This window comes from Suncus etruscus, chromosome 14 (genome assembly GCF_024139225.1).
Source record: "Suncus etruscus isolate mSunEtr1 chromosome 14, mSunEtr1.pri.cur, whole genome shotgun sequence".
NCBI classification, from domain to species: Eukaryota; Metazoa; Chordata; class Mammalia; order Eulipotyphla; family Soricidae; genus Suncus; species Suncus etruscus.
In genome coordinates, this window is record NC_064861.1 from 89285588 (window position 1) to 89299901 (window position 14314).

General features: G+C 55.2%; 1 protein-coding gene and 1 non-coding gene across 4 annotated transcripts in view; one reads left to right on the forward strand and one right to left on the reverse strand.

The window, feature by feature from the left end:
* The window catches only part of MARK4 (microtubule affinity regulating kinase 4), a 206685-nt gene that overhangs the window by 160498 nt on the left and 31873 nt on the right, over positions 1-14314 (forward strand). For 2 of the 3 annotated variants that reach the window (XM_049787247.1, XM_049787248.1), the window contains exon 2: positions 9853-9954. In XM_049787247.1, the coding sequence (XP_049643204.1) occupies positions 9904-9954 (51 nt within the window). In that variant the 5' untranslated portion in view covers positions 9853-9903. Of the gene's footprint in view, positions 1-9814; positions 9955-14314 lie in introns of those variants that run through there. The other variant, XM_049787249.1, reaches the window with a different exon arrangement.
* On the reverse strand, positions 3900-4006 carry LOC126029088 (U6 spliceosomal RNA). Its single transcript, XR_007502744.1, has one exon. It is a non-coding gene; the product is annotated as a U6 spliceosomal RNA (small nuclear RNA).

The following is a 14314-nucleotide window of genomic DNA, read 5'->3' on the forward strand; positions in this document are numbered from 1 at the left end:
AGCTCCCACCCGCCAGCTCTTCACGCCTCTCAAGTGACAACTCCATCCTGGCCCCCTGGGGAGGCCTTCTCACTCTGATTTGGGGGGCTCGGAGCACTCCAGGGACCCTGTGAGGAATCAAAATGTTGAAGTGTTGAGACTAGAGAAACAGGACTGCAGGCAAAGGCTTGCCTTGCGTGCAATTGACTTAGGTTTGAGCTCCGGCATCCTTAGGGTCACCTGAGCACCCCTCAGTGTGATCCCTGAACACAGAGCCAGGAGGAAACCCTGAGCACCATCAGAATTGATCCCTGGGCCGGAGAGATAGCATGGAGGTAGAGCGTTTGCCTTGCATGCAGAAGGACGGTGGTTCGAATCCCGGCATCCCATATGGTCCCCCGAGCCTGCCAGGAGCAATTTCTGAGCGTAGAGCCAGGAGGAACCCCTGAGCACGGCTGGGTGTGACCCAAGCCCCCCCCCAAAGAATTGATCCCTGAGCACAGAGTTAGGAGTGATCCCTGAGTAACATCAGGAATGATTCCTGAGTACCACGAAGAGTGATCCCCAAGCATCATCAGGAGTGAGCCCTGAGTAAACCAGATGTGACCCCCTAAAAAGGAGAAAAATGTTGCAGATCCTGGAGGGGTGGCACCAGGGTGGCTCCGGGGTAGTGTCCCTGCTGCTGTCCCCTGGTGCCAGCTCTGTGCCAGACACTTCCTGCTATATCATCCTGCCCTGTCCCTTCCTCCACAGAGACATTCCGGGTCCAGCTAAGCACTTCCGCTGCCTGCCTGGGGCTCAGGAGACCTGCCTCCTGCATTCTGAACCCCCTGATTCTGTCTTCTTCCTCTGGGGTGCAGCTGGATCATCCTTGTATCCCCCCATGCTGTGCTCGGCACAGAAGTATGAGTCAGGGAGCTCAGGCACTGGGTGCAGAATACTGGGGTTTCATCTCTGGCACTGTCTGGTCGCCCCCCAGCACCAGTATGGACTAGGAATAACCCCAGAGCCTGACTGAACCCTAACACTGCCAGCATGATCCCCCCCCAAGGAAACAAAATCTGCTAAGAGACATCAAAAAGGGGAAATTTGCAAGCCAAGCTATGAGGAAGGTGGCATTGGGAATGGGTGGGCATTAGGCAAGGGAACTAGGTTACTGTTATTTTGAAGTGGCCACATAGGATGGTTTTCAGGGACTTGTCCCAGTGTCATTCCTGGCTTGGGGGACCATGTGGTGTTCAACCAGTCACACATGCAAATCCTGTTCACCTTCTAGGTTCAAGGGCAGTTTGAAAAGTCTGTATTTTGAGGGCCAGAGCGATAGCACATAGTAGGGCATTTGCCTTGCACATGGCCAACCCAGGACAGACTCAGATACTGTCCCTGGCACCCCTTGTGGTCCCCCGAGTCTGCCAGGAGCAATTTCTGAGCACAGAGCCAGCAGTAACCCCTGAGTGCTGTTTTTGTATTGTTGTGTGTGTGTGTATGGTTTTTGGGCCACACCCGGTGACGCTCAAGGGTTACTCCTGACTATGCGCTCAGAAACCGCTCCTGGCTTGGGGACGCCTGGGGGATTGAACCGCAATCCGTCCTAGGCTAGCAAGGGCAAGGCAGAAGCCTTACCCCTTGCGCCACCACTCCAGCCCCTTGGTTTTGTTTTTTCTTTTCTTTTTTTTGGTCACACTCAATAATGCTTAGGGCTTATTCCTAGTTCTGCACTCACAGATCATTTCTGGTGATATAGGACACTGGGCATCGAGCCTGGGTTGGTCTCATGGCCCTACCCACTCTCCTATCTCTTTGGCCCTTGTTTTGAAGTCTGGATTTTACATTTACTGTGTGTGTGTGTGTGTGTGTGTGTGTGTGTGTGTGTGTGTGTGTGTGTGTGTGTGCCATGCCCAGTGGTGCTCAGGGATTCAGGGATTACTCCTGGCTCTGTGCTCAATAATTATTCCTGCAGGCTTAAGGGACCATATGCAAGGTTGGGGAAGGAATCCGGGTTGGCTGTGTGCAAGGCAAGCACCCTCCATGCTCCATCCTCACTTCTGGTGACTCTTAGGGGCTCAGGCACAACCAAATCCCTGGTGATGGCTGGCCTAGACAAAACTGGGGTTTGGGTGAATCAGTGGAATTGGGGCTGGCTTACAGTCGAGAATTGGCTCGGGGACCTCCCCCCACCCTCATGTCCCTGAAGTGGCCAGACAGGGCGTGGGGCTAGGATTCAAAGATCTGAGACTCTCTCTTAGCTCAAGGATTTTCTATCTAGACAATGGGCTGCGTGCGGGGGGGGGGGGGGGGGGGGGGGGGGGGGGGGGGGGGGGGGGGGGGGGGGGGGGGGGGGGGGGGGGGGGGGGGGGGGGGGGGGGGGCTGCTGGGGGGTGAGAGGACAGCTAGGGGGGGTCAGGGGAGGGCCACTCAGCAGGGCCTTGTAATCAGTGGCTGTCAGGAGAAAGTGTTTGCTAGCTTGACACGTTTTTGTTTGTCATTTTTGGGCATCCACACCCGCTCAGGGCTTATTCCTGCCTTTCAGCTCAGGGATCATTCCTGGGGGTGGGAGGTGGTTTAGGGGACCGTATGTGGGACTAGGGATTTGTAGGTTGCGTGCTTTACCTGTTTGATGTTTATCTGTCCACTCCCCCCTTTTTCTTTATTTCAAAGGGGCCATACCGAGCAGTGCTTTGAGATCAGAGGCTTTTGCTTTTGTTTTTGGGCCACACCTGGTTACAGTGCTCAGGGGTTACTCCTGGCTCTGATCTCAGAAATGGCTCCTGGCAGGCTCCGGGGGTGGGGGACCAATGGGATGCGGGATTGAACCCAGGTCTGTCCCAGGTTGGCTGTGTGCAAGACAAATGCTCTACCCCTATGCTATCGCTCCAGCCCTGGATCAGCTTTTGGCAATGTACCAGGGGGTGGGGTGGGTGTCAGAGCCAGGAAGCCAGCCCAGGTCTTGTTCTACTTGGCATGTGTTTGACTATTTGTACCATCTTCACAGCCCATAATTAATTTTTCTGTTTTTGTTTTTCTGTTTTGGACCATACCCCAGGATACTTGGGAACTTCCTCCTGACACTTGATTTATTTTATTTGGGGGGGGGGCACACCCGGCAGTATTCAGAGATCATTTCTGGTTCTGCACTCATGAATTATTCCCTGCAGGCTCATGGACTATATAGGATGCCAGGAATGAAACCCAGATTGACTGCATGCAAGGCAAGTGCCCTCCCTGTTGTGCAGCAGCTCCAGCCCTTATTTATTTGGCTTTTGGGTCACTCTTGGGTGCTAGAGGTGCAAAGGATCATGCCGTATGAGGGTTTCTGCATTCAAAGCATGTGGTTCAGCCCATTTCATCTAATTTTTTTTTTTAATTTTGAGGAGGTTGGGTCACACCTTACAGTGCTCAGGGATTACTCCTGGGTCTGCACTCAGAAATTGCTCTTGGCAGGCTCAGGGGACCATATGGGGTGCTGGGAATTGAACTGGGGTCCATCCTGTGCTGGGGTCTGTTCTTGTTGGCCACATGTAAGGCAAAAGCCCTATCACTCCGGCCTCTTTGGGTATTTTTTTTTTTTTTTGGTTTTTGGGCCACACCGTGTGACGCTCAGGGGTTACTCCTGGCTATGCGCTCAGAAGTTGCTCCTGGCTTCTTGGGGGACCATATGGGACGCCGGGGGATCGAACCGCGGTCCGTCCTAGGCTAGCGCAGGCAAGGCAGGCACCTTACCTCCGGCGCCACCGCCCGGCCCCAGGGTATTTTTTTTTAAGGGGGGTCATACCCAGCAGCGCTCAGGGGTTCCTCCTGGCTCTACACTCAGAAATCACTCCTGGCAGGCTTGGGGGACCCTATAGGATGCTGGGATTCGAACCACTGTCCTTCTGCATACAAGGCAAATGCCCTACCTCTGGCCCTCTGTTTGTTTTTTTTTTAATATGAAATACTTCATGTATTTTCATATCATCCTTGTGCAGGGGCCATGCTAATCTTCTCTATATCGTTCCAATTTTAGTATATGTGCTGCCAAAGCGAGCACCCCTCTGTTTTTTAAAGCTGCATCCAATGGTACTCAGAGTCCTTCCTGGTGAGCCCAGGGGACCATACACAATGTGGGGGATCGAATCTGGGTCAGCTGTGTACAAAACAAGCTGTATCATCTCTCTGACCCTGTGAGCCCCTTATTAATTTTGGGGGGCAACACCCAGCAGTGCTCAGTGCTGCTGACTCCTGGCTCTGCAATCAGGGGTCATTCCTGGCAGTGTTCAGTGAACCATCTGGGTGCTGGGGATTAAGCCTGACTTGGATGTCTGCAAGGCAAATGCTCTCCCCACTGTACTATCTCTCCATTATCTCCTTACTAATTGTAAGGAATAATTACAATTATTAATGGAATGCAATATAAGTCACATATCCAAAACATTGGCTTGTAAAGTTTGTGATTTAGTGGTTTTTTGGGGGGGGGCCACACTCTATAGTGCTCAGCGATTACTCATGGCTCTGCACTGAGAAATCACTCCTGGCAGGCTTAGGGGACCATATGGGTTACTGGGCATCAAACTCAGGCCGGCCACATGCAAGGCAAACACTCTACCACTGTGTTATTGCTCAGGCCCTAGAGCTTTTTTTTTTTTTTTTTTTTTTTTTTTTGTGGTTTTTGGGTCACACCCGGCAGTGCTCAGGGGTTTTTCCTGGCTCTGTGCTCAGAAACCGCTCCTGGCAGGCACGGGGGACCATATGGGACGCCAGGATTCGAACCGATGACCTTCTGCATGAAAGGTAAACGCCTTACCTCCATGCCACCTCTCTGGCCCCCCGCCCTAGAGCTTTTTTAAATATAATTCACAGGTTTTGGCTACCATCATCAATATCTAATTCCAATATTTTTTCCCCAACAGGGGGCCTGAGAGATAATACATCAGGGAAAGGCATCTACTTTGCTTGAGGCAACCTGGGTTCAATCCGCAGCATCTCATATGGTCCCCAGAGCACCACCTGAAGTAACATCTGACCCTGCAAATTTTTTTTCATCACTCCAAATGAAACCCTTATAACCTCTTTTTGTTGTTGTTGTTGTTGTTGTTTTGAAGCCACACTCAGAGGTACACAGTGGTAACTCCTGACTCTGTGCTCAGGAATTACTCCTGGCGGTGTTCAGAGGGACCATATGGGATGCTAGGAATTAAACCTGGGTCGGGGGCCGGCGAGGTGGCGCTAGAGGTAAGGTGTCTGCCTTGCAAGCGCTAGCCAAGGAAGGACCACGGTTCGATCCCCCGGCGTCCCATATGGTCCCCCCAAGCCAGGGGCGATTTCTGAGCACTTAGCCAGGAGTAACCCCTGAGCATCAAACGGGTGTGGCCGGAAAAACAAAAAACAAACAAAAAAAAAAAAAACTGGGTCGGCCATGTGCAAGGCAAGTGCCTTTCTTGCTCTGCTTTCACTCCAGCCCCCATCATTATAACCTTATAACTGTTACCCCCTGACTCCAGGCAGTCTGCAGTCCTTAGTACAATGGAATCAGACAGAAAGAGATCTTTCATGTCTGGTTTTTGCCAAGATACATATGTTTCCAGGTTCATCCATGTTGCAAACTCTCAATCTTCATTATTCTTTATTTTAGTTAATTGAAACAATTTTGATCTACAGAATCCTTCAAGGTTGAATTTGAGAAACACAATGTGTCAGGGCCCTTCCCACCACCAGTGTCAACCTCTTGCCACCAATGGCCCCAGAGTGCATCCTAACCCACCACCCTTTGCCCCCTGGCCTGCCAGTATAACAGGCCCCTTTGAGTTTAGATTGTTAAAGTTTAGGTCCCTTATTCTTTTTGTTTTGTTTTGTTTTTGCTTTTGTGCCACACCCGGCAGTGCTCAGGGGTTACTCCTGGCTGTCTGCTCAGAAATAGCTCCTGGCAGGCACGGGGGACCAAATGGGACATCGGGATTCGAACCAACCACCTTTGGTCCTGGATCGGCTGCTTGCAAGGCAAACGCCGCTGTGCTATCCACACCTGGAGATGCTCAGGGGTTACTCCTGGCTTTGTACTCGAGGATCAATCTTGGTGATGCTCTGGGAACCTTATGGGATGCCGGGGATCGAACCTGGGACAGCCGCACAAACAAGGCAAGAGCCCTCCCCGCTGTCCTATCTCTCTGGACCCGCCCCACCCCTCCTCTTTAAACCCAGAGGCCCCCAATCTGAGAAGACCCTTGGGTTAAGTACTGGCTACCCTGAAGGTTGGCAGGAGACCTGGTACTCTGCTACCCCCTTGTGGTGGTACCAGAACTGCAGCTGTCAACTCTTACCAGGCCACCAAAGGATTAGAGGTGACTTGGTCCCACCCCTTCTTTTTCTCTGCAAGACGCCACCCCTTAGGCCGCCAAACTGGGGAACGCTAAAACCTCTGAACTCTCTCCTCAACTTCTGAGCCTTTTCCTGAGACTCCTGAAGTTCTGAGCTTGCCACTGTGCGAGCAGAATCTGTGATTGGGGGGTAGGGTGGAGTGGTTGGGCCACACCCCAAGGTGCTCAGGGCTTGCTCCTGGCTCTGCACTCAGGAATCACTCCTGGCGATCTCAGGGGTGCCAGGGATCAAACCCGGGTTGGCCACGTGCAAGGCAAACGCCATCTTCACTGTTCTATCACCCAGCATATGATTTGGGGGGTATTTTTTTTGGGGGGGGAGCCACATCTGGCAGAATTCAGGGCTTGTTCCTGGCTCGGCACTCAGAAATCACTCCTGATAGGACTTCTCGGGGTGGGGGACACCATATGGGATACCTGCCAAGGCTGAAACCCGGGTTGGCTTTGTGCAAGGCAGGTTTCTGTCTGCTGTACTACCTCTCTGACTCTGACTTTCTTCTTCCCCTTTTTGGTCTCGGTTGGGTGGCAGACAGGCCAGCCTTCTGCCTGGCACAGAGCGAACCCCGTGTGTGGGTTTCTGTAGCTGATAGAACCCATTCGTGATAATGCCAGTAAATGTTTAACCCCCAGCCTCTGCCAGGCGAGCAGGTGGCTGGGAACGATGACTTCCAGCATTTGCCAGTTTCCGGGGTGAAAATGTCCCCAACCGGACTAAGTGTGAACTCCCCACCCACATGATGTCACTGGGAAGCTTTTGGGGTGGGGGAAGACAGGGCCATTATCTAGCCACTTCCGTGTGCTACGGACGAAACTTCAGGACCACAGGCAAGAGCAAAATTGAAATCAAAACACCGAGGGCAGAATGAGCATGACCTCACTTTAAATATCACTTAATTGTATGATTGCACAACTTTATTTTTAATGATGGCTGTGTTTCACCAGTCGTAGTTTCCAATATCCCAGCTTCTGACAATAGCTGAGGACTGCTCAAGTCGCACACCTGTTTTTCTAGGAATGGAAACTGAGGCTCATGAAAAGAGCAGGGCATGGAGCCTACTCCAAGGCAGTGGTTCTTGGGGGAAATTGCCTGTGCAATATTCCTTATTTCCTTCAACCCAACCTGGTGGGGAGAGGTCCCTGGCTGGGAGGTCCCCAGAGCTCAGCAAATCCATGGTTCTCTATTTTTACTAGGGGCAGGGGCACACCTGGTGGTGTTCTGGGGTTATTCCTGGCTCTGTACTCAGAAATCATTCCTGGCAAGCTCAGGGAATCATATTGGGATGCCAGGAATCGAACCCAGGTCTGTCCCAGGTTGGTCGTATGCAAGGCAAATGCCCTGCCGCTATGTAATGGCTCCAGCCCCCCCCCCCGGTTATTTCTGATCTCTATTTTTGGGGGTCGGAAGAAAGTAGGAGACTGACCACTTTGGGGCACCAGGACCCTGACCCCCCAAGTAGTGCCACCCAGGAAGGACCATGCACGCCCTCCCACTGCTCCTAGTGACTGGGAAAGTGAAGTCTGGAAGGGTTTGTTGGAGTCTGAGTCACAGCGGGCAGACGGGGATGTTAGGAGAGCCTGGGTGCACTTTGCCAGATTAGGAAAGCTGCTCAAACCCCTCAAGCATGGAGCCCAGCTCCCTGCAGACCCCTAGCATACTTAGCCCCCCAACCCGAAGAGCCCTCTGGGTCCCAGGTGGGCAGAACACCCCTGCCAGATTGTGGGGGCTTCATTGCTTCCGTCTGTCCTTACATCTCCATTCATCTCTTTCAAGGGGTGGGAGCTTTGCCTCTTTCTTTACTTGAAGAGGGTTTGGGCCCCATCAGCCATGCTCAGGGATCACTCCTGAGCTATTTTGGAGGATCCTATGGGATGCTGCTGTACTATGACTCCAAACCCCTCCCCCCATCTTTTTGCTTGATTATTTTGGGGGGCCATATACAGCAGCTCTCAGTGCTTACTTCTGACTCTGTGCTCAGGAATCACTCCTGGTAGTGATTCCGGGGACCATATGGGATTCTGGGGATCGAACCTGGGTTGGCAGGCTGCGTGCAAAACAAGCGTCCTTCCTACTGGACTGTCACTTTCCATCTCTGGGTCCTCATCACTATGTCTGTGTGTTTGTGTGTGTGCATCGCCCCCCTCCCTGACCTGGTGGGTCTGTCTGGACTTTGGCCCGGCCTTTCCATTCAACTTGGTCCTTTTTTTGTTTTGTTTTGTTTTTTGGGTCACACCCGGTGACGCTCAGGGGTTACTCCTGGCTATGCGCTCAGAAGTTGCTCCTGGCTTGGGGGACCATATGGGATGCCAGGGTATCGAATCGAGGTCCGTCCAAGGCTAGCGCAGGCAAGGCAGACACCTTACCTCTAGTGCCACCGCCCGGCCCCTCAACTTGGTTCTTAGCCTGTCTCCATCTCTTAGTGTCTCTCTATCTCTGAGTCCTGAGTGCTCCCCACCTGGCTGGTTCTCTCTCTCTCTCTCCTCTCTCTCTCTCTCGTTCTCTCTCTCTCTTTACTCTTTCACTCTTTCTCTGTCTTCTCTCTCTGTCTCTCTATAACTGTCTCCTCTCTCTCTTTCTCCTTCCTCTCTCCCCCTCTCTCTTCCTCTATCTTCTCTCTGTCTTTTCTCTCTGTCTCCTCTCTCTGTTCTTTCTCTCTGTCTCTGTCTCCTCTCTCTTCTCTGTCTCTCTATGTCTCTGTCTCTCTGTCACTTCTCTCCTAAGTCTCTCTGTCACCTCTCTTCTATCTCTATGTCTCTGTCTCCTCTTGCTTCTCTGTCTCCTCTCTCTTCTCTGTCTCTCTGTCACTTCTCTCCTCTGTCTCTCTGTCACCTCTCTTCTATCTCTACGTCTGTCTCCTCTTGCTTCTCTGTCTCCTCTCTCTTCTCTGCCTCTATGTCTCTCTATGTCTCTGTCTCCTCTTGCTTCTCTGTCTCCTCTCTCATCTCTGTCTCTCTCTGTCACTTCTCTCTGTCTCTCTGTCACCTCTCTTCTCTGTCTCTATGTCTATGTCTCTGTCTCTCTGTCACCTCTGTCTCTAAGTCTCTCTGTCTCTGTCACCTCTTCTTTGTCTCTCTCTGTCTCTCTCTCTGTCTCTCCCTCTCCTCTCCTTTCCTACGAGTCCCCAAGCGCCTGTGGGAACCTGCCCCCGCAGGAGCGCGCCCAGACCTGCCTCCGCCCCCGATGCCCCTGGGGAGGGGAGGGGGAGCGGCCGGCGGGCCCGGGCCTGCCTGCGCCTTTAAGAGCCGGCGGCGGAGGGCGGGGCCTCGCCCAGGCCACGCCCCTGTCCCGCAGGCCACGCCCCCTGACGTCCCTTCCTCCCCCGCCCCGCCGCCTCCCGCCGCCGCCGCGCCCCGGCCGGCCCGCGCCCCTCCCGCCGCCGCCCCCCATGGCGCCCCCGGAGCCCCGCGCGCGGGGCCACTAGGCGGGGACCCCGCCCGGCGCCGCCTGCCCCGCGGCCACGTCCACGGCGCCCCGATCGCCGGCGCGCGCGACCCCCGGCCGGCGGGGGGGAGGGGCGAGGGGCTCCCCGGCACCCCGACCCCCCACCCGGCCCGCGCCCCGACAGCGCCCGGGAAGATGTCCTCGCGCACGGCGCTGGCCCCCGGCAACGACCGCGGCGCCGACACGGTGAGTGCGGCCCGCCCCCCCCCCCCCCAGCGGCCCCGGCCACCCTGGTGGGTTTGGGGGCGCCGCTTTGGGGGACCCCGATCGCCCGGCGCCCGGCGCTCCGGGCAGCTCCCCCAGGCCCCCGGCCCCGCCCCGGCCCGGCCCCGGCGCCCCCCGGGCCCCCTGCCCGACTCCGCGGGGCTCCGGCCTTGCCCCCAGCCCGGGGGTCCCCTGGGGTGCAGGCCCCTCGCCTCGACCCCCAGCCCCCAACTCCCCTCGCCTCTCGCCTCGCCCCGCAGGCCCCGGCTTCCACCTCGGCTGGGCCCAGGCAGGGCCCCGGCTCGCTCACTCCCAGGCTGGCTCAAGGACTCTGCTCCCAGCAGCCCAGGCCTGCCCCCTCCCCCCTCCCCCGGCACCCCGAGGCCCCCCACCTTTGGCTTTCGGACCCCCCACCCTGGCTGCTGATCTTCCTCCTCTCTGGGGCAGCCTCGCCCGCTTCCAACCCACCTTGCCGGCCCCAGCCCAGATTTGGAGCTCTGGACCCAGGTCCTGGCTGCCTCCCAGGCCTGATCCCCCCCACACACTCTGTTGGGGTCCCCAGGCCACTTAGGGGCCCCTTCCTCAGCACCCCATCTCTAGAGACTACCCCTCACCCAGGCCGGGCCTTTCACCCCAGGACCCCGCTTCTATTCATCTTACTCCTGCTCTCTTTTCTCCCTGCTGGGTGGGGGCCTGTGTCTGATCCCCCCCCCCTTTCCAGGGAAGATCTCTCCTCGTTTTCCCAGGACCCCCAAAGCCAGGCCTTCTTCCCCACACACACCCCAGATCCTTCAAAGCCCGACGTGAAGAGCCTGGCTCTGAGCTCCCTCGGGATCTGCATGCTTCATGTCTGCCTCCTCTCCAAGTTTTTAGGGTTCCGATGCTTTTACACCTGGGAAGCCTGGACCCCCCACTCCTAGTCTTCTGTACCCCGCTTTGCTGCCCCTGGAAGCGCCCTTCTTGGGCTGGCGGGATATGTTCTGGGTCAGGCCCCCCCTGGCACCAACTCCCGCTGCTCCATCCTTTCTGCTGTTCCCCACCTTCCTGCCCCCCAAGTTTCTCTCAATTCCAGTTACCTTCAGCTCCTCCAAAGATCCCCCCCAAAGCCAGAGCCCCCTTAAGTATGGGGTTTCCTTGTCAGCCTTCTACCAGGAGCCCTGGCACCCCCAGATATCCACTAGCTCTGCCCGCCCATTCACCCTCAGAACCCCACCCCTCCCCTCCGCCAACCCCCATAGGAGAGGCAAATCTTGGTGAGAACCCTGAACCCCACAAGTCGCTCTAGGACAGGCTGGGCAGTCTATGGCCTGAGGTCATGGCCAGGCCCTTGTCCTCTTCCTCCTGGGGTTCCTGTTCTGAGCCTAAGCTTCCTGCCCTGGGCTTGGGGGGCAGCCACAGAGTGGGTTCCGATGAAGCAGACCCCAGAAGCTGCACAAATTCACTCTAACACTGGGTTCTCAGCCTAGGGCAGCTACTAGGGTGTTTCCCTGACCTGGGCAGAACTAGTCACCATGTGAGCCTTGGGGGGGACTCTGCCGATGGCAGGGGCCCAGGGCTGTGATGTGGGATGCGGGCGACAGAGCCGAGGCTCCCCTTCTCCTTACTTACCATCATCTCTAGGGTGATCTGATGAGCCCGGGCTCACCCCAGGCTTGTGTTCTCAGCTCTGGTCCTGGCACCTCTCACCCCACCTCCTGCCAGCCTCACCCGCTCTTGCACGGGCCTGTGGGGGTCCAAGTCCTTCTGTTCCCCCTCCAGCCTTGAAGATCTTCTCTGGGTCCTGGGGCACCATGGGCAGAGATACTCCTCACTGAGACGGTTCCCTCCTCCCCTACCCCCTTGAAAATAATGCCAGGTGCGGCCTGGCTTCCTTCACCCCACATTCCAGACCACCCTCTGTTGTAGATTCTTTAGCCACAATCCCAGTATTGGGGTGCAGGTGGTACTTGCTAGTTTTTTTTCTTTTCTTGCCTTTTGGGCCACACCCAGTGGTACTCAGGGCTCACTCCTGGATCTTCATTCAGGGGTCACTTCTGGCAGGATAGGGCAATCTTATAGGATGTTGGGGATTGAACCCGAGTCAGCTGCGTGCAAGGCAAATGCCTCCCTGCTATGCTATCGCCCCAGCCAGTTTTGACTCCCACTAGCTCCTGCCTCAACTGCGCCCCTCAACCATGTCGCCTTTTGTGGGGTGCCCACCTTCCCCTCACACTGGGTTTCTTGGTGCCACCTAATGGGGCAGTCATCTTCCAGTGCTGCTCTCAGTAGGACTCAGGGGGCTGGCCAGGCTCTGGGTTTCCTCTCCCCCGCCCCACTCCACTGGAAGAGGCTTGGGGATCCCCCAGTGGAGGAGCTGGGGAGCCTGGTACATCTACCCCTCAGTCTCAGGGACTCTCCTGGCTATAGCCTGTGGGCGGCCAGGCTAGGCCTGTATGAGCTGTGTGACCTTGACTGGGCCCCTCCTCTCACCCAGCCTCAGTTTCCCCGCTGGCACAGGTAGGGACAGAGTGTCCCTCTCCATGGGCTCCTGTGGGTGTCATTGGTCCCCTAGGTGCCTATTAGGCTGAACTCAGGGTCAAAGGACGCGTCTTAAAACCCACATGGGCATGTAACTGCATGAAGGGCCAGACCCTCAGGATTTTGGGGGACCCTACTGGGGAAGGAGAATGAGGATGACTTGGGCCTGTCCCTTTGCTCCTGGTCTGGGGGGGGGTCTCAGGTGACTGCCTGAGAGGAGAATCAGTCCTGGGGTACACCCTGGTGCCTCCTGTCTCCTTTAGTGACCCCTGACCCCTGGAAGGGCACAGGTGTGCCCAAGGTCTGAGCTGAGCCACTTGACTCTCTGGCTCCGCATTCACCCTGTGAACCCCTCCACCCCCACCCAGCGCCCCACGCCTAAAAGGGGACGCTATCCTGGGACTGGCAATCAGGTTAGGACAGTCTGGAACAGGCAGTGACCCGCGGGGGAGGGAACCGGACAAAGAGAGAAAATGTGACCGTTGATAGGGCCCCCCCCCCAATCCCACATTCTGGTTGAGAAACAATGTTTGCAGCAAAGGCTGGGGAGATGTTTCTAGAAGGCCAGAACCTCAAGACAGATCACAGATTACATTGTCTAGGTGGCTGTGAAGGCCTGAGTTAGATTTTAGGGATGCCGGGACCAAATGCGGTTATGCCATAAAGAGGGGGATTTTGGAGGTGGGGACTCTGCTTAGGGGCCTCGATGGGCAGAGCAAGACATTTTTTTTTTGTGGTTTTTGGGTCACACCCGGCAGTGCTCAGGGGTTATTCCTGGCTCCAGGCTCAGAAATTGCTCCTGGCAGGCACGGGAGGACCATATGGGACGCCGGGATTCGAACCGATGACCTCCTGTATGAAAGGCAAACACCTTACCTCCATGCTAACTCTCCGGCCCGCAAGACATTTTTTGAGGACCACTGAGGTTCAGCTCGCCATCAAAGCTGGCTGGGGGCTGGGCATTCAGCTCAGCGCTCAAACTTGGCATGTCCGAGCCAAGAAGTGGGCCTGGGTGCAGAGAAATAGTTTGAGTTGGTAGAGATTTGGTCTCATACAAGGTCGACCCAGGTTCTGATTCTTTGTACAATATATTTATAGTATATATTATATTATATATTTATATATATATTATCTCTGAGTATATGATCTTCGGGTATGACCTGGAAATTTTGTTTTGTTTTTGTTTTTTGTATTTTGGGTCACACCCTTACTCCTGGCTCCAGGCTCAAATCGCTCCTGGCAGGCACGGGGGACCATATGGGATGCTGGGATTTGAACTGATAACCTTCTGCATGAAAGGCAAACGCCTTACCTCCATGCTCTCTCTCCAGCCCACGGGAAATTTTTTTAATTAAAAAAAGAGAGGCACCAAAAAAAAAAAAAAAAACAAAAAACAGAGAGGCATGGGGCCGGAGAGATAGCATGGAGGTAAGGCATTTGCCTTTCATGCAAATGGTTGGTGGTTTGAATCCCTGCATCCCATATGGTCCCCCAAGTCTGCCAGCAGCGATTTCTGAGTGTAGAGCCAGGAGTAACCCAAAAACCAAAAAAAAAAAAAAAAAAAAAAAGAGGCAGGGGCTGAAACAGTGGCACAGCAGTGGGGTGTTTGCCTTGCACGCAACTAACCTAGGACAGACTTCGGTTCGATCCCCTGGCTTCCCATCTGGTCCCCTAAGCTAGAAGTAACCCCTGAGTCTCACCGGGCGTGGACCAAAAACAAAAAAAGAGGCAGTTGTGTGTGGGATCAGACTCTAATTGGGGTGGCTAGTTGGTTGGGGGACGTCCTGCCAGGGAGAGATGGGGGATGGCATTTCTCAGGCCGGGG